This window comes from Athene noctua, chromosome 12 (assembly GCF_965140245.1).
Source record: "Athene noctua chromosome 12, bAthNoc1.hap1.1, whole genome shotgun sequence".
Lineage (NCBI taxonomy): Eukaryota > Metazoa > Chordata > Aves > Strigiformes > Strigidae > Athene > Athene noctua.
In genome coordinates this window covers 7,408,072-7,435,543 of record NC_134048.1, presented here as the reverse complement: position 1 = coordinate 7,435,543, position 27,472 = coordinate 7,408,072, and the positions used below count along the sequence as shown (strand labels likewise).

At 38.2% G+C, this 27,472-nt stretch overlaps 1 protein-coding gene across 4 annotated transcripts in view; it reads right to left on the bottom strand.

Annotated features, from left to right (window-relative positions):
* SLIT3 (slit guidance ligand 3) overlaps nt 1-27,472 on the bottom strand; it is a 530,994-nt gene that overhangs the window by 216,145 nt on the left and 287,377 nt on the right. For all 4 annotated transcript variants that reach the window (XM_074915702.1, XM_074915699.1, XM_074915700.1 and 1 more), the window contains one exon: nt 14,394-14,465. In XM_074915702.1, coding sequence (XP_074771803.1) covers nt 14,394-14,465 — 72 coding nt within the window. The remainder of the gene's footprint in view (nt 1-14,393; nt 14,466-27,472) is intronic.

Below are 27,472 nucleotides of genomic sequence, written 5' to 3'. Positions count from 1 at the left end.
GAATGGCATGGGACTCGATGGTCCAGGTTTAGGGTGGGACAATAGATGACAACTTCAGACCCCTTCCAGCCCTTATGTACTAACTAATGTAACTAACAGCAGGGGTAGGCATTTTACCAATTCCAAAACGTGAATCTAAAACTATTTTTAGTAATACAACCAAGACTTGAATTTTATACACTGCCATAATTAATGTTTGTAATTAGCTTTGTGACTGTAGGGTAAAAGGAGCTATATTTTCAGTAGCTGTAAAGAGCTATTCTTCACACAGGTCAGAAGGAATTTGCATTAAATTAAATATTTACTGCTTCTCACGGCCACTGATGAAAAAGCAAAATGGCTTTGGCACTCTATCCCTCAAGCATTGAGCACAGTCCTCACCCTCGCCTTTCAAGGCACCCAAGGTTTGCTCATTAAGCAAGGTCCAAAACTCAACTGGATCTCTTCAGAGTTTTGGTGAGTCCTGAGTGCCTCTTGTACTCAATCCTTTGATCTCCCCACAGACTGTTTAAGTTAAAGCCCACAACTACCATGTGGGCATATAATGAAAGCAACTGATGCTGCACTGATTAATCCATTACTCTCAACTGTTAGAAAACATAATGATCTCACAAGGGGCCTTATTCACTGACATACAGCAGTAGAGCTCTGATCTGACACCTCAAATTAGCAGCAAAAGCAATAACAGCTGGGTTTTTGTCTCAATATTTGTACCCAACTCTGAGTTGGCACTATACAACGCTATTTTTAAACACAATGTTAGCCCAGGCAAATAATCTAAATAGTCTCCAGGTGACATGTAAAATCCACTGAAATAAATAAAAATAACTAGTTGCCAATTTGTGGTTTCTGTTCTAGTATTAGTCTTTTGTCAATGTGTTCACAAATGTTCTCATTACAGCAACATAAGAGGCTCTAGCATTGTTAACTTGGGAAGTTGACTTCAGAAATATGACTAGTCTCAAGGATACAGAGGAAAGAAAATGTTCTTTTTAGAAATGTATTGAAAAATAAAATAAATAAGCTTAGCATGGAATTATGCACAAAACTGCCAGCAGTGTTTACTGCTACAATTGCCCGATTCTTCCCCTTCTGTGGCTGATTTTAATTTGCATACAACTGCCAGATTTTAACTATTTAAGCTTATTATAAAGACCAGATGTCTATGGCAGATTTTTTTTTCCCTTGAAGGAGTGAGATTACTTTCAAAAACATCAGGCTTTGGGGAGTCTGGGTTATTGTAATAACAAATTCTTTTTTAAAAATGCCTGTTTTGTCACCCAGCAAGAACCATGGTGATCACATTTGCCTATAGCGATAACTTCAGGGAATGGTAACTTATGTCCTGTAGCTGCTGCACTAACTCTCCCTAGAGACTGGCTGTGCCTTGTCTGGAGTCCCTGGGACTAGTGAAGTCAAGAGCTGAGGTGAAGAGCAGAGGAGAGGAACACACAGGATCCACAGGACCCCCAACTAAGAAAATGGTTGGACATGCTATCTGGGTGGAGAGAGTGGGGGCTAGGAATCACTGCAAACAGGTAAAAGAGGCCAGAAAAAAATTGTACAGGCCCGTACAATCAAAGATTGCATTGTCAGATGTATATAAGAGGGAGCAAAATTAAGGATTCTGGTGACTTATGTCTGGTAACTGATGCTGAAACCCTTCTAGTGTTATCTTTAGCCCTGCATTTATGTTGTATGCGCACATGTGCATCATTATCCCTGAATTATACCGACACACAAATAAATAAAATATGTTAAAACAAGATGAAGTAGAAAATAGAATAATAGAATAGAATAAAATAAAACAGATTAACTAAGACAAGAAAAGGTAAAATAAAATACAATAAAGGTTATAGAGAGCATGAGGGTACACAGTTCATTAGGTTGTAGACTTTGTCAGATGTTTAGTCAAGAATGTCAATCACATGGTCTTACATGAAATGTCTTACCACTTCCCCTTAAGGAAATCTCCTCCTTCTATATACAGAAAGACACACCTATATTCACACACAATCAAATCAGCTCTATTAGCTATAGAGCTACCACATACCCGTTGCATCCCTCAATCCTTTCTAATGCCTATGCCCAGTGAGACTTGAAAAAGCTTTTTAGAGAAATTTCAATCACCTTTTCAATATTTTACATGGCATTCTAATTTTAGTCAGAAAATACAAATTCAATCTAGTCTGAATAGAAATTTTAGTTATAAAAGCATTGGTGCAAAGACAAAAGAATGCAGGTTGAAATTATTCTGCCACTGCTTTATTTTTAAATTAAATGTTCTCCAATAAGTTGGTTTTCTAAACTCATAAATGGTATAAGAAATACTGCCTTTGCTTTTTTTTTTGAATCAAGACATTTTCTCAAGTCTTTGTCCAAAGGCTACACAATTTTCAGTACACTGTATTGGGAATGGCTACTCTGGCTCTAACTCCCAATTACATCCATAATTTTCTCTAAGTATTTGGGCTGAGAGAAAGAAGGTATTTCTGCAAACACTGCATACATGTTTTACATCCTCCTCAGGATGGTTTTGATGTTTCTCTATGATACTCAATTTCCAGGGCTGGTATTATTGCCTAGAACCACTGGGAAAAAGTCCAATAATCATAATACCCAGACCAGTGTCCACTGAAGTCAGTGCAAATCCTGTGGCTGATTTCAGCAGGGAATGAGTCTAGTCCCTACAATCGATTCATTTAGGCACATATTTTCACAGGAGCCACAGTGATCCAAAATATAATCATATTCAATTTCAACTCACTTAACTTGTTTTGTAGATTAATCTGAATATCTTGTGTTCAATGAATTAATATAATTAAATTAATAATAGAACGATATAAATTAATAATAGAACTATATAAATCACTTGTTAAATAGATACATTGGGGGGGGGGAGGAATTTGATAGCTCTCTTACTAAATATGGCTCTTTGTGTTACCCAGTTGCATGCATGCCAGGTACTGTAGTTTATGGACTCTGTGCTACTCCTGTCAAAATCAATGGAAACTGGATGGGGTTCTCAATGCATAGAGGTCTGAAAGCCTACCAGAGTGTATTTAAGGAAAGGATGAAAAAGAATCAACATGACAGACTCAGATCATACAAACCTTAAATTTGAGGCATCAGTACGTCAGCAAATTAAAAAGGTTTCTCAGGTTCCTGCCTGAACAGTTGTTTCTGTTTAGTCCTTTCTGAAGCTGAAGCAGTCTTATAAACATAAACCAATTCACATGAACACAGTCCAACTCTATAATTTGAAAAGAGCAGCAACTTTTGCCATTTGTTCAGGCTGAAGGCATTTACTTAATGATGGCGCTTTCATGGTGAAAGGTTTCAGCATTCAGTCAGCTGAGTGCTGCGGTTTTCTTACGGGACTCCACCAAAAGAAATTCCAAAGAAACTGATTCAATTTGGATCAGAGAGGAACAGTATCATTCCTTAAAACCATGTTTTAATTTGTCCCATCCTGAGTACACAGCAACCTTAATGCTATAACCTTACGGTAAACGCCTCTATTTTGATAGACTTCCCTACCATAATGAACATATCTTTTTCATACTTGTCGGTAACACACCCAGCAACAGAAAAGCCATTCCAAGTCACAGATAGAAATGAGTTGTGTGTTTCCAGAGCTAGAGAAAGTGACAAAAAATGGACTTCGGCATCCACTGTAAGTGGCTACGTGACAATATTCCATCTCTTTGGGATGGTCGTTGTGCCAGCCTGTTGCCACTTCCTCAACTGCCGCAATGCGGCACTGCCTGCGGGACTGCGCACTCCTGCAAGTCCCATGCTGGCCACTAGACCACTGGAGGGACAGGCTGGCAGACCCCACGTACGCAGCAGGCAGCTCCTTGAGAGGTATTAATATAACAACAAACAGAAATGGCACTGGCAGCAGTTTAGCCTGAGTGGGTGTCAGTGCAAAGGGTTTCACAAAAGCCTTTTAGTAGGCAGGCAGCAGGCATCCATGGGGCGTGGGCTGCCAGAACCCCTGGCTTCCCTTTCCCTCCGACAGAAAACCTACCAGGTCCTGCAGACAAAGCAATGCCCCTTATTCCTCTTGCCAGAACAGTCCCCCTGATTTCAGGAGCCCAGTGTTTCAGCTGCCCTTCGGCTCCCAAGGCCATTGGCACTCCCCCTGGGAGAGGGCAGCGGGAAGAGACCTTTCAGAGCTCCAGCAACATGACAATGGGCATGGTGCGGCACAGAACCACAAAGGCAGTTCTCAGCTTTTGACAGCACAGGAAAGAAAAGAAATCCTTTAAAGAGGGAACTTCACATTTTCTGCCAAAAGCACACCCACACCCACCCCACCAAAAAATGCAAGAGACATAGACTATATTTGTGGAACAATTTTATGTTCTAACAGTGTGTGATGCCCCTACCTGCAATTCATACCTGCTAGAAATTAAGGCTAATATATAGGCTAATATAAATCCACATGAATGAAATAGGGAATGTGTGATATACACATTCAGTGAATTTAGACTTGCATGTATGAACAGTTGTTAAAGAAAAGTTATATTTATAGAGGAAGGAAATGTTTCAAAACAACAAAGACAACACATAGTTCCTAGACAAGGGCAATTACATGTTTCTTGGTGAAGCTGGAAAGGGATCTGCTTTCCATCAGGATTTTCTTTTAATAATACATTAGACAGCGCTCGTGTGCATCACACAAGAAAAAGGTCAATATGTTTAAAACCACCTATCTTTCCAGTTTTTAAATTTCTCCCAAACACAACCTTCCCATGAGAAGCAGCAATACCTGCTTACATTCATGCATGCGTATGCAATATAGCTAAGAAACCATAACAATTTGAATAGCGAATACTCACAGTGTTTCATTTGCGTTCAATCCACAGAGTGAAAAAGTGCAAAATAAAACATACACATTAAAAAATTCGAAGCACTCATGATCTGTTCAGGAATATTCTACAAGCGAAAGAAGTAGCTAAATAAAAGGAGTCAATTGTTCTCCATACATGGTTGTTTCTTTGTAATATCTACATGCATAAAAAATAAAATCAAACTGCCATTGTGGATGGTCTGTCCTAACTGTTTCAGCCTAAGTATTAGCTGAAGTGCCTCACCTGATTTCTAACGCCCTAACCGTGGATGGGAAGACGGGGTGTCTTGCAGATAAAACGGACCCAACCCTTTTAAGACATCACTGAAATTGCCCAAGGAGCCAGTAAGAAGCTTGGGTGCTTGCGGAGTGGACTACCCCCCTCCTCAGAGCCCGCCCAGCCCGCAACCTCCTCTTGCACCAACGGGGTCTTCTCAGCGGCCTTCAAGCGTCGTCGCAGAGATGCTGCATTGCGGCAATTTATCGATCACAGTAGCCAAGTCCAAAGCTGAACGCCATGAACAAGATCTGCTTTCCCATTCTCCCTTCTCCCAACAAAGCACTTTTGGTTACAGACACAATCTAGGATTCTAACGGCAAAAGATGCAAAAGCAAATCTAAATTACCAATCCAGTGAACAAAGACCTTGTTCAGTATCCTATTGGGCTCCTACATCCTTTTATCATAGCCATCAACCTGTCTTCCACAATGTTCTCTTCTGTTTTACCCTCAAATAAATCCCAGTCTCAGCCACAGTCCGCTACCTGCAAACCACAGATATCTCACATCACCTAGCACTGTGAAAACAAGAGGGCTGTGTGCAATTTCTAAAAATTAATGGCACTACTGTTTGTTGTTTCCTTCAATGGCTTTATGTAACCACCTCATTTGATGCTCTTTCAACTGACCGAGCTATTTTCTGAGGTATCTCTAAAATACTCAAGAGCAATATGGTATATCACAACAAAGGTTTCTGGATGACCTTACAGTGTTTTAAAATTTGTTTCTAAGGATGTGCAGATGTCCTAAGCATGGCCATCCATCACTCGCACATACAAAACAATGCATTCAGATTATTCACCCCAGAGCAGAAATTCTGCTTCAAAAGTATTGAGCCAGTTAACATGTAATTGCTTCATTTATGATAACTAAATTAACATAGAAACTGTGATTATTTGGCTTCAAATTACTTTAAAATTGTTTCATACTTCCACCCTTAATGCAGCTCTTAAATTTTCTTTTGTCTTAAACACAGAACTGGATACGCTATGTAAAGGAAGTAAAATTTACACTAATGATATGCCTTTCTTTTTAAAGTTTTAAAAATAACTTTTCCTGATTTGAACATAACATACATGCTCTTTTTATCACGTATACTAACACACATATGTACTTACATCATATGCATAACCTTGTGAACAGCAGGGAAAAAAGACACTGATTTTTAGATCAGGGGAAGCTTCTATCTATGCAATTTTTCACGTGCAGATATAATTCCCTACTTCACTTGCAAACTAACTATCTACATATTACTGTTTTGATTTCTAATTTATTATAGATACATATTATTGTCCCAGATAAAAATATTAGATAATGCTAATAAGTAACACATAGAACCCTGATCCCAGCAGTTACAGTTAAAGGTTAAATGCTTGAAGTGGTAGACCAATAATTCTGGTATGCAGAGCTCCCATCATAATTTTATTCTCTCTTTCGAGAAAGACAAGGCTTTTGAGTCCTCTCCTGTATAAAGATTGGCTACAGCACAGAGCCTTTGTCTATGTTGTTCTACCAGCACAGCAGAGGGACAAAAGCAACTTCTGAAAAAGACAAACCATTTGCACCTCTAGAGGTCATAAACAATACCTTTAATTGCACACAGAAAAATAGAAGGTACCCATTAGGTGTTTTGAAACATTTTTTGAAATCGTAATTTTTTTGGTATTGTGGTGACAGATCCCAGAGCAAGCAGGAGTTCCTGCATTTACCACCAGTTCTGGACTCCAAACAATGTCACAGAAGGGCTGAGGACATCCTGGTATATTTGATATCAGTATCATGGAAGCCTGTGTCACACAGGCATGCAGTCTCCTGCCCCAGCCAGAGAGGATTCGTGCCAACAGGATTACATTCAGCTACCATAGTATCGTCATCCAGCTGCTTTGGGGAGTCATATGAACAATGAATTGCAAATTATGGCATAAAATGACTACTCATCTACCTTGAACTTGTTACTTTCCCTCAGAACTCTGTCATCACCTCAGCTTTATCTGCAAGAAGTTTTATTCCCATCACAGTCTTCAACTCAGCTTTTGGTTAAGGTGTTGAGCCACACATCTGCCGTTAAATAGACAGTTGAGTGTCCTCTGGATTAAGTCGTTCACATTCATTTGACTTTCAGCAGTCAAAATGCTTGTTCTACATCTTTTATATTACTGACGAAGAAACTATATTAGTCAAAGGGGAGGGAGGGCAAGTCACAAGATGAGTGGAGCATGCAAATGAAACAATTAATATCATGGGAGAGAAGGTTTGCCAGAAATCTCTGTCTCCTGGAGTTTTGACTTTGGAGTCTCTCGGAGCAATGACTGCAGCACCAGTAAAGGGCTTCACTACACAAGCCATAAAACCGGGCTTCCTCAAAAAGCATATTGGTCAGTGATTCATGAAACTAATAATTCTAACCTGGCACTGCTCTTATCTTGATAAGTTCTGCAGCCTGCACAGCTCCAGGCTATTCTTAAAGGGAAAAAACCCTCCAACCTAATGGGAGCAGGAAAGGAGAATGAGCACAGCATTCAAGTACTACATATGCTCCAGGAAGGGAAAAATCCATCTTTTCTAAATATGTAATATAATTAGGTATCCACACTGAGGATTGATAGAAATGTTCATCAGTTTGCTGGGACATGCCTCGAATACTGCAGGATTAGCAAAAATCATTGATCAATGAATTTATGCAAATATATTCTCCCCATAAAGAGAGAGTTACATTACATCTGTAACAGGCATCAGTGATTTTCAGAGGCCCTCTCTTGCCCGCTCTTATTTTATCTCAGCTGGTCTTTGATATAAAGCCTGTCACCACGGTGCCATCTGGATAGTGTTCCTTTCACTAAACTGTACTTCCAACCTCACATTTTGTAATATGTTATAGAACAGAGGTTATCTCAGATTTCATTTCCATACCTTGAGCAATGACACCAGATCTCCCGCTGACATACATCAGCAAATAAAAACATTTCTTATCAAGCAACCATGTAAGCAACCCATCTTTCCTCAGTCAATTCTTTGTGTAATTATGCATCTCATGTCACTAGGGTCCATTGGGGGTGCAGTACCTTTCTAAAAGTTCTCCAGGAAAAGGCATTTCTGTAGTTAATCTTATCTCCGACTGATTTATATAACAGAAGCCCTGTAATAACAGCAGCCAGGTTCTTCAGGAACATTTCTCCTTCCTTTAAAGACCTACAGCGATACAGGAGGCAGGGGGAATGGGAAGGGTATAAATTACAGCAGTCTAGTAAGTAATGGAGTAAGGAAAAATGGAAATTATCATTTGTCCACTGATCCCTCTATACTCTGGGTGCACCATTTCTCAATTGCCAAACAGACTTTTGTTCTTCCCCTGGCATAACTTGATTGCCTGTAATACAAAAGTTCAATGGGAAAAACTGAGGATACTCTTAGAAAAGCCACACTCCTCATTTTTCACCTAATTTCACCTAACTGGTAGATACTTCAATTACTCATATACTGCCAATGGTTCCTCCCTTCAGTTTCATTTTTACGACACGCATTATGTACATGCTGACTGATGAAATAACTAAAGATTTGAAATTAATTTTATTAATTTGCATACATTTGAGCTAACATATATCCTGGGTTAAAAAAATAAAACACCACCAAAAATTGCAATCATTTTATTTTTACTATACTCAAGTATAACAGCTATGCACAACATTTTAAAAAGAAATCTCGTTTTCATTATTGTATTTGGGTATTTTGGTATCAATTATAGGAACACAATTTACAGAGTTCAAATTTGATCCTGATTGCCTCAACCGATCATAATTTCCAGCAAAATAGAGGAGGAAATCACATTTGTGTGGCATTTTCAGGCTTTCATTAAGCAGTGACATCTCATATATTTAGAATTATGTCATGACTTTCTCTCCCTGACTCTCCAGGTTGGGAAAGCAAATAAAAATCTTCTATCTAGTTAAGACATGCCCAGAATAGCATTTTGCAAATAAGTAAGACTGACTAGATAACTGAATGTTCAGCATACAATCCTAGAAACAATTAAATCCTGGTTGTAGCACAAAATAATGATTCATATTCAGAAAAGTTCTTAAAAGTTCACTAGGATAAAAGGTAGTGCGTATTATAAGCACACTCATATACAACATCGGTATCAGAAACTGCACAGACTACTACACTTTTTATGAAATGGAATCCTTTATAACAGGAACGTATTGGACCGAGAAAAGGAAAGCATGAATAACCCTTGTAAAATCCTTGCAATGACTGGATGTGTCAGACAATGTACAGAAGAACTGGGGGATGCAGAATGCAACTGGTCTGATAGATCGCGCCATGTCCCACTGAACACAACCCCGCGCCGAATCAGAGTTTGAAAGAAACCAGCGCATGGCACTTGTAGCTGTGTGCTTTTCTGGGCGCTGGTCGTGGAGCAGGAAGAAGAGTGAGACACAAATATTTGGAGAGAAACAGTTATATATACAAACACCGATAGAACAATTTTAATTTCTAAGACTCCTATTATTTTAAGATTTCAGGGATGGAGAGGTGGTGTGTTTTCATTTATGTTTACATTTTACAAGCTGAAAAAGTAACTTTAAAAATATCAAATATTTAGGGCTCATTTAGAATTGAAGTTACAGCTTAAAATGGCTGTGAATATTTGGTTGATTGTACTTGCACTTCTTCAGTATTACTTGTGAGTGAATGATCACAATTTTTCACACTAAAGCGCCCAGGGTTGAATGGCAGATTCCTGCATGTGTAGTGTGTTGCTACAGACTCAATGGCAGAGTCAGTGCTCATTCATTTCAAAAAGCAGATGAAGCTGATGAAAGAGGATTTTCAGACTCAGAGATACTACATAAAAGACCTACAATTAACACGTCTAACAACAAACAAAACCCCAGATCATTCCACACTCCTCTGTACAGCAAGAACTCATCTGCCTTCTCTAATAGATTACTATCCACAGACATCCTACCATTACCTCTGCTATGATAAAATCTTCTAGGTCTGGGAATTTTTTTTACAGAAAATCTGCAATGAACAAAATGTGTTCAAGCTCCCATCCCTCTGGCTATCATTATAAACTAGGAGGGAAAACAGCTTTTACAATATAAAACAAAGAAAACCACCTAAATTGCCAACAGTGACTTGTAATTCATTCTGTCCTGTCTACATGGCACAACTGCCATGTCACCACACAGTTTTCAAGGTACCCCAGTGAGGCAAAACAATAAATAAATAAATTTAAAGGGGTTTTCGCTAAATTGAATTCTGTATCTTACTGAGAAATGGATCCTGAAAACACACGTATTGTTCAGCACTTTTAGTCTAATGACAATACATGTTCGTTCACTCAGTAGCACTAGTTTATCCAGTTTGACTGAGCTTGTTGAACCACCTTGAAATTAATTCCTTTTACTCATGTATCCTAAGAGGCTGAAGGTGAAATTCTGAGTTCTGAAAGAGTTTTATCTCCTATGCTTCATAGTTTTGGACATTTGGAAATAAAGCTATGGACTAATTTCTAATATACAAAGGATAGGAACATTTCTAATATACAAAGGATATGAAACAATCGATTATATATGATTACATATGTAATGCCACACACCATAAGGAATACTGGACAATTATCTTGAAGAATTCTTTGCGGGGTTTTTTTGGTTTTCTTTTGTGAGTTTTTTTTAATAATCTTTAAACATACTTTCAGCTACACTAATACATATTTCTCAATAATAATGTTATTGCCAGGTATTGCCACAGGGCATAACTAAAAATTAAGCAGAACAGAAAACCTTCTCCTACTGAAAATGACGCTTTAGTTAGTGAAAGTTTCACACCAATTTTCTCCAACTTTTCAGGTCATAAATTAGTTAATAACTTTTGCCACCCCTTTATAAATACATGCCCCTTTCACATTTTACTGCTGTTTCAGTGGTTGCACACACCTTACTGTGTCTTGGACTGCAAGAACAAGCCCATTGAAATATGCTTTATTGTCTTAGAAAAAGGGGGAAAGGAAGTATGTTAACAAGAAAAATCCCAACAGATTAAAAATAAAACCTTTATGGGAAGCCATACAGAAAATCTGACACAAAAAGGAACAAAACCAGCCCCAGTGCAAAACTACCAAGAAAGGATATTTAAGTAAGCATGTCAGTTCTGCATGTAATTTCTCAGACATTACTTTCACCTTGCTGCAGGGGGAAAGACAATCAACAGAAGGCACCAAAGCACTTTATACTCCACATTTTTGCATCTTTTTAACCCAAAACTCCGCGTCACCACTTGGCACCTGCATTATGGTCTACACAGGTCAGGTCATAGGATCAGGGACACCTTTTAGGACATCTGAAACACAGAAGCTCATAAAGTGATCAAGACTGTGCTTGTATCGGGAGCCGCAGTCAGTGCCTTGATCTGATCCAAGCTTCAGCTGAAGATAGCAAGGCACTGCACCATGTCAAGTATGGAAGCTAGTCACAAATTTCAGTCCTGTTTTGATCTCTGCCTCTGTGCAATTTGTTGGTACAGGAATGTATTTATAACAGAGAAAAAGAAAATAAAAAGTAGCAAATGAAAACAGCTTGTAGATAAGCAGAAATAAGCAACATGGACCATGGAGTGCTCTTCATTCTGAAGCATAACTGCACAACTTCCTTCTCTTCCTACATCTGGCAAATCACCAGGCTCCTTGCACTCATGTTTTTTGAGGAATTCAAGGTTAATGAAAAGTGCAATCTAGAAACCAAAGTGCTTTTAAAGAAAGTGTTCCTATTTTTTTAGCAATGCTAAGCATTTGTTCTCTGCCCTATCTACAGAATTTAGAATTTTGTAGATGTGCGGATGTGCAGAGAAAAGACGCAGAAATGTAAATGTTTGCATTTCTGGTCACAAGATCTCAGTAAGATGAAGAAATATATTATCTAGTACCCTTGCAACCTCTTCAAACAGACAATTAGATAAATTTTTACCAATTTTTCTACATATTGCATTACAGGTTAAAATATATCTCTATAAAATAAATAGTGAATCTGAAAGGATGACATTTGATTTCACTTGTTAATATTCTCTGATCGTTTAAATCACTTTAATTTTTTAACATTTATGACTGTTTTACAACTGAAGATATGATGTTCTCTGGCGCATTAAGCAAATTTATTTTGATAGATTAAATGCTCAAACTTTTTTTGAAGAAAAGCTTGGAAGAAAATTCAGTCTAGGCTGGAAGTATAAAACTCACATTTTGTGACTGCAAGAAAAATACCTTTAGAAATAGATATGATCAATCTATTTTCTCATCTTTTAGAATTAAGATTGATTTTTCCTGTAGCAGTATGTCTGTACTGAAAATTAAAAATGCATTACAGAACTGATTATGATGTATTTTATATATCCTCCTCTTCTCCCACCCACAAATAATGAGCATACAACTAACCAATTAAAAGCAGAGAGGTAAATATACTAACTCAACATTTACTACATCCTGGGGAGAAGGAATACATTACCAGCAACTTTTTCGGAGCCTGAAGAACTCAGTAATATCAGAAAAAAGGCTCCATTTATTGCCCAGACTATTTTAGTGAAAGTTATAGCACAGTCTACTGTCAGTGAAGGACTGATTCACTCTCTGCGGATATGGAAGATCAGTCCATTAAAAAAAAACCTCTCAATTTTATAGGAGTTCATGATTTTTTCCTTTTCTTCCTTTCTTTCACTACACAGTAGACTTTTCAATCTGACAGACAAGTAGAACACATTACTTTTCCTGAAAAGTGCTATTAATATAGAATTCAAACAATACTCTTGATAATGTAAGTTCCCAGGTAAGAAACTCTGCAGATACCTGCTGTTAGCTCAATATGAGCAACACACACTATCTGATCAGTATCAATATCCCAGCCCAGGAGAGTGAGGGCTCAAAGGTATCTCGGCTGACTGTGGCAGACAAACATGCACTGCCACCAGTCCAGGTCCCTAAGAAAGCTGAACTTGCTTCTGCTGAAACTGATGGCAAAACTCCTTTGAGCATCAGTACAAAGTGGGTAGAGCCCTTGAGGAAGAACTCCCTGTATTATCACATGTGTATTCAAGACCACTGTCATGCGTGGCACAGCACTGTCTACAAAGCCAGCTGTTTTGCTTGTTCTCAGAAACTAAAGGCCATGTCTTGAGTCTGCTGAACCTCCAGGTGCCAGGACTGTGTGAGACAGGTGCTTAATTTTAGCCATCTACCATTTGCTGTTTCATACCGTGTAATTTAAGGGCAAGCTTTTCAGCAGTCTGAGCAGGCCTTCCCTGCCGTATTTAAGCGTATACTGTTTCAGCGCTGGACCAGCATTATTAACTCCAGTTCAGATGCTGAATGTTTGAATTTTGGAGGGGTCGTCCCCCTGCCACGCCCTCTCCATTCTGGCTTAGGACTGTGTGCTTTCAGAAGTATTAACACTTTCAGATTTCAGTATTAACTTTCTGGTAACAGGGAAAGCTTTATATCAGTTCATATAGTCAAAACCTATTCCAGAAAAGGTCTCTAAGTGAACAAGAAACTATTAGTAATAAGCAAATGACCTGCTCAGATACTGAGTTCTGGGCAATAGTGGATTTTACATTATGATGACGGTGCTCTAAATCTAACGTGCATTTTCTCTGTTAGAGTCAGCTTTCACTGTCAAACCTTTCTTTTCTTTTTTTGGTCTGTGCTGCAGCTTTAACAGCCAATGTGTAAAGTTTGTGGTACAAGAAGAGCACAACGTGGTGTTATTTCAGCCCTCAGAGAAGGATCCTCCCCAAAAGCCAATGACTGCACTGAACAAGCCTGCCAAACACCCGCCTCTCCTCCCTCTGACATACCAAACACCTTTTAAACATCTTTTTGTCTAGGGCAATTGTCAGATATCTCCTGATATTGTTCCCCATGAACCTGTTACCCATCCGCTACTCGACATTACGCAGACCTGGGCAGGTTTCTGGCTGCAGAGCATACATCGGACGCACTTTGAATACTGCTGAACCCCATCTGTTCCACGCAGCAGCAAGCACGGCAATACCCCCGCTCCTCAGGAGCGGCAGCAGACAAGTCGTCTATTGTGGCTTAATTAGCAGTAACCCCAGCCTGGGGGAAGTGTGAGATTTCACTTTGCTACCTACACCACGGGTCTGAGGTGGGAAGGAAGGATATCAAGCCCCCCGATTTGCCCAGCACTGCAGCACGGGGAGAGCCATCCCCCCACCGCCCCAGCACAGCACCAAGTCAACTCACAGGATCTCCAGGTCGCGCAGGGCTCGGAAGGCTCCATCTTCGATGCAGCTGATCTGGTTGTTGTCCAGTTGCCTGCAGAAAGGAAGGGAGAGGATGAAGGCTGGCTGGTACGGGCAGAGCTGCCTCGGAGCGCCAGGTTGGGGGCTTCCCCGTCACCGAGGTGTCCCTCCACCCCCTCGCAGCGCCTGCTCGCCACCCGGCGCAGGGCTGCTCAGCTGCCACGCTGCTCTGGCTCTGCTCGCTGCTGTCTGACAGCGCTGCACGCTACCGCACACTGAAGCCTGTCAGGTCTCAGTAAATATTAATTGCGCCTTTTTTTTTTTTTTTTTTTTTTTTTTTAAAGGCAGAAGGGAGTAATTTCATTACATTAGGGCATCCAATCCATTATGAGCTTTTACCGTCATGTCACTGAAACAATTTCATTAAGCTAAAGGCCTGTAAATCATTGGAGGTCACTGTGCTGCCCTCCGTGACCTCCCAGAATGCCTTTTTTTCTTTTACTGGAAGTTGGAGTCCTCTGTCCTGACAGTACTAAATCTCCAGGCTTTATCTGCCCAAGAGCTGTGAGAGTGCATAGGGAATATACCAATTCCAAATTAGACTCAACTAATCTAATTTTATAGTCTTTTTATTATTCTAAGCACCAAATGTCTGTGGTGGTTCGATGCCTCTCTGCATTGTTACTGGTCCCATCTGGTAGCCCGTTCTATTGAAATATTTCTGACTAAATACAGATTCTGTCTAACTGCATCAGGGAGAGCAATCCGGTGACAGAAAGCATTATACACATGTACACTTAAAACACTATTTTGCTTCAAAATGTGTAATTTAATATTTGGATGGCGGAGTTCTCTCATTTGTCTCCCTGCATACGCATGATTTAAACATATTTTACAATATATGGAGATACAGCAGTGCAGCTACATCTGTCTCTTCTGCTTAGAAAATTAAAGTTGTAAGTTGTAATTTAAAATTCAGTGATTATATTTTCTGACATCTGATCCCTTAAATTTTACACTTAGACAAATAAAATTATGTACCTACCCAAGTGTAAGTAAAATAGCTGCATTTCATAAAAAAAACCCAACAAAACAGATGCAGGCTTGTGACTCTGTATTATATACTGTCCTTGACACAGGATAAACTTTAGATTTGGTGAGGCAGGGACCATTTGTCCTGTATGTGTAAAGTACCATGAACAAAGATATCAAGACTGCATTGCAGTTTCTGGTTGCTATTAAAAAATAATAAATATATATGCAGAGATAGCAAATATACACACCTGTGTATAATATATTTGTATAATTTTACCAACTTCTTTCCAATTATTTGCTGTATCTAGGTTTTAGTCTAAGTAAACGTCACAAATTTCTTTTTATACAATAATAAAGAACAGAGAGAGCAAAGATAATCTTATGCACCTCTTTAAAGACTGAGTTTGATCTACTAACATTGAACACCTTAAATATGTATATATTTGACAACTATGGGAAACATCCTTTGTAATGTAGTCTGATCTTGATGAACATCACATTTCTTATGATTTAAAGTCCACGAAAAACATACACACTAAAAAGTCTATTTAAAAGCTTAGCAAGCATAAAGCCCAGCTAAGGTTTCTCATACCTCTCATAACTTTGGAGAACATTCAATTTGGCAACACTTCAGTGATGTCTCCTCTAATGACAGATACCGCCGTGTACAATCATCCAAAATAGGTTCTTCGGCAGCATAAGAGTTCATGCATAGGATATATACATATGTATGTAGGTATATACATGCATATTTATGTTTGTTTCTCCCACCACCTAGCAAAGATGCTAAAAACTTATTTTTGACTACTGGGAGGACCAGTGGCTGCTGAGTGGCTTTTTCTGAGATCCCTGTTTAATTGTGTGGGTTGTTAAAAATTTATTGCTCAAACAGAAAGGATCATGCATTTCAGGAAGAATAAACTTTAAATGAGTTAAATATAACACTGGTTGCATGACTAAGTACTTTACACTTCAGTTGGCTTTATTAAGCATAAAGTTGGCACATGCTAGCATGACGAAGAGAAAGCAGGCGCAACTTGAGAATCACCTCTCTCTTCTCCTACGGGAAGTACTATATATTGCCTATTTTGATTTGAGTTATAGTATAATATTGATTTCTCTGCCAAATACACTAAAATAAGCAAATAAACCCTGTGTGCTATTCACAAAGCTTTCTGATTAAAGGGCTCCACATGCAGTGCATTTGTTTTTTTTTTAAAAAACACTACTCTCATCCACTGATTTTTGTTGAAAAAGCATAATGACAATGTTAATCATATTTCAATAGGTCCAGTCATGCTAGTGCTAACAACCAAGTTTAGTCCGTGTGATTAATCCACAGGACCACAGCAAGGGAAACCTTTAGATGCTCAGAAGACATGCACTTAGTAGGACAGTCAGTAAAATGGGAAAATATTAATTGGAGATACACCCTGATTCTGCGTGTCCCATAAGCTGTATCTGCACAGTCTCTGGGAGACATCCACACATTTAATGCTTCTTTGTAACAGAGCTCTTGCCTCCTGATTATCTATCATGCCAAAACATTCACATCTGTGTTTAACTCTAAGCATGAGAATTTCTTCTCAAAAGGAACAGAACTATTAGCTGTCTCAAAATTTGACATGACTGTTTTTAAGACCCTTCACCTTCCCATTTATTTTGCTATGTAAAGATAGAAATTCTCTTTCTTTGCATCTGTACAGCACCTGGTGAGTGGTTAAGCAGAGACTAGAGATTTGAGAGTTTAAACAACATCTTCCTTCCAAGACAATGTGTTAAAAGTTTTGAGAAAACTTCAGGTAAAGCCTTACAGAATGGCGAAGACAGGCGTTCAACACAGCCTTTTATACCCGTGAAAACAAAATAAAAATCCTGTGATGTGGGCTAGCAGCCAGCTCACATACTCAAAGCAGATAAGCTGTATGTGCAGTTCTTCAGTGTGCAGAATAGACATGCCTAACATTTGTTGAGAAGAACATCTTACCTGAATAAAACTAATATGCAGAGAAAGCCAAAATTCTAGTTTAAAAACAAAGGAAAAAAATCAGTATTTCAGAAGAGGTGGCACATACGTTTCCTTAAGGAACATGCGACACTGCTCTCATTTCTTCATCACTGCCTTGTGAACGGAGCACTCTCATGGAGCACTGCTACCTGAGACACAGATCAGCTGCTCCAGGTTTAGAGGTAAATTTTAAAAATGGTCTCAGCCAGCAGAAGCATTTATTCAGATTTAAATGCCATCTCCATCTGTCAGTGTTTATACCCTTTCTAGCAGATCTTTTTCTCCTCAATATTACAAAGAGGATGTCCTACAGGTAACGGTGTAATATAATGGTGAGAAAAGGTCAGACAACACAAACTCGGATTAAAGATGCAATTTTAAAATGGACAAAGTAACTTTTTTTACCTCTCTTTACTTTTGCCTTTTGAAGGAATACAGCACTAAGCTCAGACTTCACCTAAAACTACCAAGTGATTCAACTGCCCCCAAAGAAAATAAGGGTTCTCACATACACAAAAAAGTAAGCCTCTGTATTTTAGAGAGGCTAAAGGATGAATGAAACCACAAAAACTGAGCTGTGTGAAACAGCCATACAATATGTATGGCATGTTATAAGAGCTACAAGCCACAGCATAAAGAAATAAACACCATCAAACTTTGAACTTCCAAGATTTTTTTCAACGTTAGATAGGTATCTAACTTCTATTTGGGTGCAAGTGTTATGGTTAAATGCCAAATCTCTCATGCGTTAGACACAAAGCACAGGGCTAGGGCTCAGTGACGTTGTCAGAAGGGTTCTTGCTCCAACGTCAGTGAGCTGAGATCCCAGCCTGGGAAAGCCAGCAGCTAGCGTGTGATTGAATTACCTACGCTGACCTCACCTAAGAGGCTCCAGGGATTTAAGATCTCCGTGACAGGCAATTAGCAGCCAGACAATACTAACAGATAGAAAGAGCAATTCCAGAAGATCTCAGAGAACAGAGCAAAACACTCAAGCAAGGAAAATACTGAATGGGTATATGGGATTTAGGTGAAGTGTGACACAGACAAATGCTTATAAACAATGCAAGAATTTATAAAACTATTTGGAGAAAAAGGATCTTTCATATGGTAGAGCTATAACACATAACCCCACATCTGTTATGACAATTTGACTCTACCATGACTCAGTAACAAAGTTTTTATTAAAAAGCAGGAAAATTATGTGACTAATTATATGCAACTGATTCATCATTGGCCATCTTTAAAACTGATGTTTTAAAGAAAAAAACTTTGAAACAAATGACCTTTCCATGAAATGAGAAATAACACTGCATCCCAACAGATTTATATCACTGGACAGTCTATGATTTGGCCAAGACATTGCTTGAAATGTTTTAAACACAATTTCCCTAATAGAGAATAACTCTATCTTATCCATTTAGATTTGTACATTATCTGTCATACATGAGAGTTAAATTTCAAATAACAATTGGAAAGAATAGTAATTTACAATATTGATATTCTTTTGCGATTTGAAATCATCTTCTAAATACCAAGGTTTGGAGGTTTTGCTCACAGCAACAAGGAATATTTAGCTTTCAAATGCATTTGAGAAATAAAAATCCTCAGCAACAAAGCTGATATAATTCTTATCATGCTACTAGATTTAAGAATTTTAAAAAACCCAAAACTGTTCTAAAACATTGAAGAAATTAATTCGTAAGTGGAATTTTACAAAACCAAAACAATATCATCTTTTACTAACATTAAAAGTTAATGATTAAACCGCTACATTTATATCACTAGCAATGTTTATTCATAGTACAGCAACTAACCTGATGCCATATATAAAAATTTTCAATATTTTTTCTGCAATTAGCCATACTCATATTTATGAAGATGAGGTTCTTCAAGCATAAACATCTCACACTAATGAACTATATAATCAGTGTTTTGTACTTCATTTGTTTCAGTGAGACTTTGTCTTTCATTTACAAACACTACCGAGGCCACTGCAGAGCTCAAGTTTTAATCTGGTTTCTAATTATACTGTGATAGTAGTTTAATTACTACAACCTCTTTCTGTATTTTGTCCAGAATCTAGTTAAATATTTAAATAAAAGCCTGTATTAAATTAAATAATATTACTGTAATAAATACTTTCCAGATTCCTTTGTTTCTCATATTTTACATATTTAGCATAAAAAGTGATAGAACAGTTGCATAATTAAGAAAGTTCTATCTTACGGATATGAAATTACTGCTGTTATAGATATCTATTGTTAGAGATTCAAGATTAAGCAAGAATCATTTCCTTGCTAATCAAAGACTCACATATTTAACTAGAAGTATCTGTATTAAAGGTATCGTATTACTAAAGTATTTAAAGGAATTTTCAATACCCATTTCACAGGAAGGTAGATTTACTCTGACTTATTATCGAATTGTTGTTAGAAAAAAATGAATCTTGTTATATTACAACTCCAAAAGAACCTCAGTCTGGACAACATTTTTCCCAAGCCTTTTCCATTTTCTTCCTAATACAAACTGCTGGGTCTATGCCATCACCTTCCTGTAAAGTTTACAACCTAGTACTGAAGCTCTTCAAAAACCTGTAAGAATTATAGACACTCTATAATATTTATTGTCCAGCCTCCAAACCAGTCCTTATATAACTTTGAGAACGTTAACATTTCAAAGGAAAGTGACACCAATACATCCATGTAAAATTTTTCACATAGCAAACTAAAGTGCTTATCCTTAAATTGATAAGTAAGCACTATTAATGGTAATAGATGGTCCTCTGAAGTAACACTAAATTCAATTAAATTGAAATATAAAGTTTTTTCAAAGCAGATTTTAATGCATTTTTCATGTTTAATTTCTACTCTCTATTGATGCTTTACTAAAATAATTCTGTAAGAGCTTGTTTACATTAGAAAATTTAAAGAATTTATAGATAAAATTCAACATTAAAATAATTCTCAAGTGGAGTAAATCAGTGGTGCAAAACACAAATGACATAGCTTCTGTGATCAAGCTGCAATCTCCCTCTGGGATTTTTACAAGTGTTCCAAAATTCCTGTTTTTTGTTTGTTTCCTGAAGATGTGGCTTTGCCAAAAGCTACAGTTGAAGCACTGTGCAGAAATGGCTCATCTGCATGAAATAATTAGGCAGAGTCATATTCTCTGTCTTCAGTTTTCATACCCGACCTATGTTGCCAGGTTGTTAAATACGGAGGGAGGGATATCTGATCTGGAGGGGAAGAGTTGCTTATAAAGAATTACTTTGCAGGCTATTCACAAGTATTAAGTATTTACTCAAATTTTTTTTATTACTTTAACCCACAATTCAAAATGTTGCTGTCAAAAACCAGACATGATATTAGCTTAATGCAAAACCTAAGTGACAAATGAACATGTAGACTACTCCTGCCTCTTTCCACAAGGATAAATACACACAAACCCAAGATTTCCTTTCAACATCAGGGAGTTTAGAACAATTTTTTTTTTTTTTTTTTTTTTAACTCTCTCTGGTTGCTGATGTAACAAATAGTGCATACCAAGCACAGAAATGGCTGTCTCCATAGCAATTGGGGCAGGTTTTGCCGTTTCCCTAGTTACTCTTGACTGATAACCATCTGTTGTTCTCCTCTGCCATAGCCCCAGAGGGGAAAAGGGGAAGAAATGAGGAAGATAAAATGGGTGTTAGAGAATATAAAAGTTATTTACTATAGTGTTTTTTACATTTTCAGAAGGCTTGTGCTTACTTAAGTCTTTGTTTTATTTATTTTTATTTTCAGTTGACAAGTATCAAATACCCCATATAAAGTCCTAATTCCAAAATGTTACTAATCATTCACCTTATTAATAGGAAATCATACTAGGGAATAGCATTAGGAATATTAATAAGAAATCACATCATTAGGGATGTTACTATGAACTGTGGAAAATCTGGAACTAACGCACTTACATAGAAAAAAATATGCAGGTATTTAATCTAAATAATTAGGAGAAATTTGCAATATACAAAGAGTATGAGGTAGAGGAAGTGCAGAAAGTTAACATCCAGGTAGCTGCTGCAGGTGGAAAAGGATCACTGCTACTTTCCACCCCTGACCTGCAATAATGGGTGGAAGTGACCTCTGTTTACATGTCTGTGACCATCATTTCCATCAAACCGTGAGCACCTTCCTCCCCTTCAGCATGCCTGTGTAGTGCTCTAGGACGGGAAGAGGAAGCGCAGGGACCAGGCTCCCTGTGTGGGCACCCCTCCGCGGGGAGCGCAGCGCCGCTGACTGTGCACCATGGGCTGGCCCTCCTGCCCGAGGCGGGCGTCAGGATGTGTACTGGGAGCAAGGTCAGTGCTTACACAGGCTCATGTACCATCAGGGTATTGCTTACATGGAACTAATAGCACATAAGTCATGCTCATTTTGAAGGAAAAACAAATAAGCCTCCACAGGCTAGCTGTTACAGCAGATCAATACAGCAATATGCAACTGGGGTTTGGGGTTTTTCGTTGGACATTATTCTGTATATTCTGTGTAGTAACGAATTCATTACGGGACCAAAAATTTAAAAAGACAGACACAGAATGCTTCATCCCTTAATATCAAACTTTGTATCAGCTGTCAGTTGTGAAAGAGAGATGCAATTTGTTAGGAGCTACCAGTATTTCTAAAACATGACTAGAGGACTGCAAGAAACTCTCCAGAGGGATGTAACAAGGCAGGGTTGTTGCTCTGCTGGTTCTTACCCACAGCGCTGGACAGGAGACATTCTGGAAACAGGTGACATTAGTGCTGGCCCGAGGACACCTCCAAAGGGCTTCCCTGGGACCACCCATGTGCCCAGCTCCTGCCAGTGGGAGCTCAGGAGCCAGGGCTGCCCAGAGCTGGCTGGAAGAAGGGGTTAGTGATGCCCATGTGTACTGCCAGGATAAAGGGTGGGATGTACCAAAGCAACGTGGTTATTTAACAGGGTTGCTTAACGAAAATCATATTAATTCTGGTGTTTCATTGTTTACACATTTTTATTATTAATAGTTTACTAAATTCAGCTTTGAGAGGAAAACAAGGGCTCTCATGCCTTTAAGAGGCTTAGACTTTCTCAGCAAACATGAAAATTACATGAAGCGATAGAGGCTGTGGCAGAGAGCAAATGCAATAGACCTCAGCAATTAAGCGAAGGTAAACGCGCCCAAGGGCCAGACACCAGAAGCACCCCTTTTACGCTGTTAGGAAGATGACAGAGCAAAAAGGAATCTTGACATTCGATCTCCAGACATCTGACCCCTTTGAAATCACATATTACCTTAGATTAATTCTATTGCCCAGAGTCATACAATGACTTGAGATATGTTTTCTAGCTCTTAAGACAAAAATTAGGAGGAAATAATACCAGAGTAAGTGTAAGTGTAAGAGTAAATGTTGTGAGTAAAGTCACAGCAAAGTGTCAACCTTGTTACACGGCTGGTAAATTTGGGAAACCAGTAAAGATGTTTGTGTTTTGGTGACTTTTTTTTTAAATTAGAAAATTAGTATCTACTGGATGAATACTCAACTATCTTGCACTTACAAACTGTAGGATCATAGTATAACACACCAAGAAATCTTTCAATCAGATCCTGGTTTATGACACTGTTTTAAAAAAACAAAAATGGCCAGTTAAAGCTGGAGAGGAAAGAACAGTTTTGAATATCTCAGTACTCCATTTTTGGTGATTTTTTTTTTTTTTTTTTAAACATGGTTGTATTCCGTTCCTCAACATCCAAGTAGTGCTAAAATAGTAACTAATCCCCACAGTCACTGGAGCATAGTTAGAGAACACCATGTATTTCAAGATGCTGCCTTAGTTTTAAATCATCTGACATGGGTTTCCAGTACTGATCCTGCTTAGCACAGGCTCAGAAGCTTTTCCATGGGTCTCCAAAGAGCAGGTCATTTCATCTTTAGCACAGCTGTGGGCTCCAATTCTAGGTTGAGTAAGTGGCACTCTAGATGATGAAAGGGGGTGGGGGGGCAGCTGCTTCCAGGTTTTTTTTCTTTGGTTTTACCCCTTTTCTTTTACACTGTTCAGGCAACAGCAACTTGCCTTTGAGACATGAAATTTAAACTATACTAGCAATTTCTGCTGTAAAAACTGCCACTGAAAAATAACCAATGAAAAATAAATGTTTTCAATTACATTAAGACAAGAAGCCATCTGGCTTAGCTACAGCTTTGTCTTGTTCACTGCCTACCTGTCTGGGCAATATCAAAGTCAGAGGTTTTGTTTTTAACACACAAATGTTCCTAAATGGCCAAGGTCCACATGCAGCTCCAAAATCTGATTCCTCACTTTGATTATATGTTTCTCTGCTTTCCAGGTACGTGACTTCACAGGCCTACTGAAAAAGAGCAGCAGATCCAAGTACATCATGTAACTATGCTCCTAAGGCTGTTGTCCTCTTACTGATATAAAACAAGGCCAGCAATGGATACTATAAAAACATTTGAGATTTGCTTTCCAGTCATTGTTTCAACGCACACACAATGTCCTGATCCTCTGTTTTTAGGAGTCTTTATATTTTCATTTCTTAGCAACACATCTCATTTTGTAAGTCAGTCCTGTGGTTGACTTGTAATCAATACTAGATAAGCATACAGACAAGCTTAGATTAGTTGGTGCTAAGGGTGGGAGAGACATTAGAACTCACCCTCAAGCTTTCGAGCTTTTAAGGCATTTACATCAAACTTCATCCTCTCTACTCAAGGCAATGAATTCAAGTTCCACATCCAAATTTCCACTGGAATTACTTCTTATGGTTACAGCTCTGACTCTATACTTCATTGCCCCAAATTTGCTTGTTCTCCTCTGTGATTTCAAACAAATAATATAATATGTGCTTCGGATTTCTGCATTACCCACTTATGCTACAAAAACTTTTATGAAAAGGTGGATGCTTGCTGTGCACTTTTATATACCTATATTTGCATTATGTTCATAAAAATAGTACTCTGCACTTCTCTGGGCTCTCTGTGTGCTTATCATGTAACTTATGTGGATACACAAGTACATTTGCTTACTCTTATATAAATACATATGTAAGTACTTATATATGAGTAAGCAAATAATACTCTTGTTAATCTGCGAAGACTGGTAAAGTGTTCAAATAAGCACCAAAACCTGCTATTTTGTTACTCTTACAAAGTGGGGTACCCTCAGTAAACACTCAAAGAGTATAAAAAAGAAACCAGCGCTTTTGAATCAGGGAAGATCCTTCAGTGAAAAAGCAGTGACTGTCTGAGAGACACCTTGGGACGGGAAGGGTGCTGGGTCACTGCCTTACCTGGGAGCTGGGACACCAGTGATGTGAAAGCACCTTTGTCACAAAGACCCCAAAAAATCAGGAGATCGCTTCTGTAGGGAAGGGGGTGAGCTGTGGAAGACCTTTGACTGGAGGCTGCTCTGGGCCATACACTTGTACACACTTAGCTTTAACTGCGGAACTTTCACCAATACCCTTCTCCAAACTTGCAAACTTTTGTTTCACAGATATGTGTTGTCTTGTCCTGTGTGCTATGTGATAAGGTCCATGGGGAAGGAAACCTCATTTCTGTTGCATTCAGAGCCTCATGCAAGAGTTCTGAGCAGGCCAGCATTGCCCAAGTCCACTCATAGACATAAAAAATTTGTTGGGCAGTTATACATGAATTTGGAGACTCATCCTTCTTCCTCCAGTAGTTGTCCAAACTGAACTTAACCATCTCATACATATTTCATAAAGAAGATGTCACAAAAACTATGCCTCTGTGACTCGTGTCCTTCTCTGCCATCCACTCCTTTGCCCCAGTCTACACCAGGTCTGGAACACTTGCAAAACTCACCTATGCTGTCAGTGAAATACCTGAACATAACAAATGAAAGCCCCAAACACTTAACAGGACGTCTACAGAACAAAAAGTGTTAGGAAAGAATAACTAGCTTCTAAACAGAAAAAAGAACTTTAAAGGAAAGGAAAGCAAATAAATGACCTGGTACATTCAATGGGAACCAAAACTAATGTTGCTTTTGGTTATCTGGGGACCTAGCAGTTACATCAATTTTTAAATACTTTGAAAAGTGTTCTGGAAATACACAGCAAACTGGATCATAGTTGACAAAAACGCCATTTGTTTTATTGTTTTCAAGCCAGCCAAATTCAAGTCATCTGTGAAATGTTTATCACCCAGGGTAAGGACAGCAATTCATCCTGCAGATTTATGTTTACAAGCAGTTTGGAACAAATGTTCCTATGTGAACACCCATATGAACCATAAGCATCCAATATGTTTGGATCACTCCATTCAGTTTTTGTTAGCAGATCTTTAACTTTCTGAACAATGTTTTACCAAATCAATGTGGCACTACTATATATCCTGCAGGAACAGGGCACAGAGCATATGTGACAACTCTTCCACATATTCCCCAAGGAGGGTTTCTTTCCACCTACATGAAACCATAGGTCTACTTTTTTTAATTCATAAAAGCAAATGGCATCCATCCATTTTTAGCATTAATGTGATTGCTGTAGTATTTGAGACCCTCACCCTTTAATATATTTATTCATCCACCCCGTGGATGCACAGCTGTCAGCAGCATAATGAGGTTTTACAAAAATTTCAGGAACTGAACGCAACACTTCCACTAACCTACATCATTTCTAAATTAAAATATGCTTCCCTGGCCTCAGGACATATAAAGGATCAAACTAAAACACACAGCAGTTAGAGTTTACATCAAAAGTTCTGAACACCACTCACTGCAATATAGTTATTGATAATGTTACTATTGTCACAAAGTACATTTATAAAGATATAGATAAAACATGTCTAACAGCACTAATGTTTTACTGAATTACTGAATTTTACTTGAAAGTAAAAATATCATCAAAACCCCTATTGGTACCTGTTATCCTTACATAAGATTAGTTCTTGGGCAGAATTTAAAAGCAACCTAACAGGTGCTGAAGTCTTTCCTTCAGCTTTCCTTTGGAATCACTATTTGCTTGGCGAGATTAACTGCTGGACCAGGGATAACTTGACCCTGGATCTGAAACGTCACAATTTAGAAATTCTAGTACCCAAAGGACAACCATAATCTCCAAAACAACACACATTTCAAAACCAGGACGATCGGTCACCTTCAAAGCGATTTATTCCATCTTGTGGGAGACTTGAGTAAGGTAAGTTAAAAGTCTCTGTTTATCTATAAATGCAAGACTTCTAAAGAACAGAAATGTGAAAGAATTATTCCATTTAAAACTGGTAATAACAGCATAATGAAATAACTACGTCCCTAATTTAAAAAAGAAAAAAAAAAAAGGTATATAGATAGAAGATGGCTTATTATGAGAAATATGGTTAGTATTGTTAACTAATTTTTACTTTACATCTAACATCAACATGCAATATTGCAGACAGGTTTATATGCAGAATTTCCTACAAGTTATAGACTTCAATATTTTACTCCACACATTGCTAAATTGTTTGGCTGGGGGTTTTTTTAAGAAAAATATTTCATTGCGAAATTAATATCAAACTTCAGGTCATCTTAGACACTGTGATTCCTTAAATATAAATAGTTACACGTCTAAACTGGTCATTCATATTTCCTTACTAGCCAATGAATAATGCTTCTACAAGCCTTACAAAACTGAAGCCACTAACAAAGAATCTTAGAAGTTAACTTAATCCATATGACTGAAATTTTCTTCCTAGGTGGTATTTCTTTATTAGTACTTTTTCCTGACATTAGTCCATAAATATATTCATAACAGAGCCAGCTGCTTCCTCTGCCAGGGTTGTCATAACAAAAAGGCAGTCATGTGCAAGAAAAGTTTTACTCCCTAGTAGGATTAGGCAGCGAGTTTGGATCAAAAGAGCATACCAGTTACCTTACCTGACCCTTTAAACAAAATCTCAAATATCTCATTCATACTGAAATGTGACAACACTTCAACAAAATGGCCAGAGAAAAGCCCTGCCCCAAAGTTTTCTTTCTTGCAATCAAAGCAACAAATCATTTGTTAA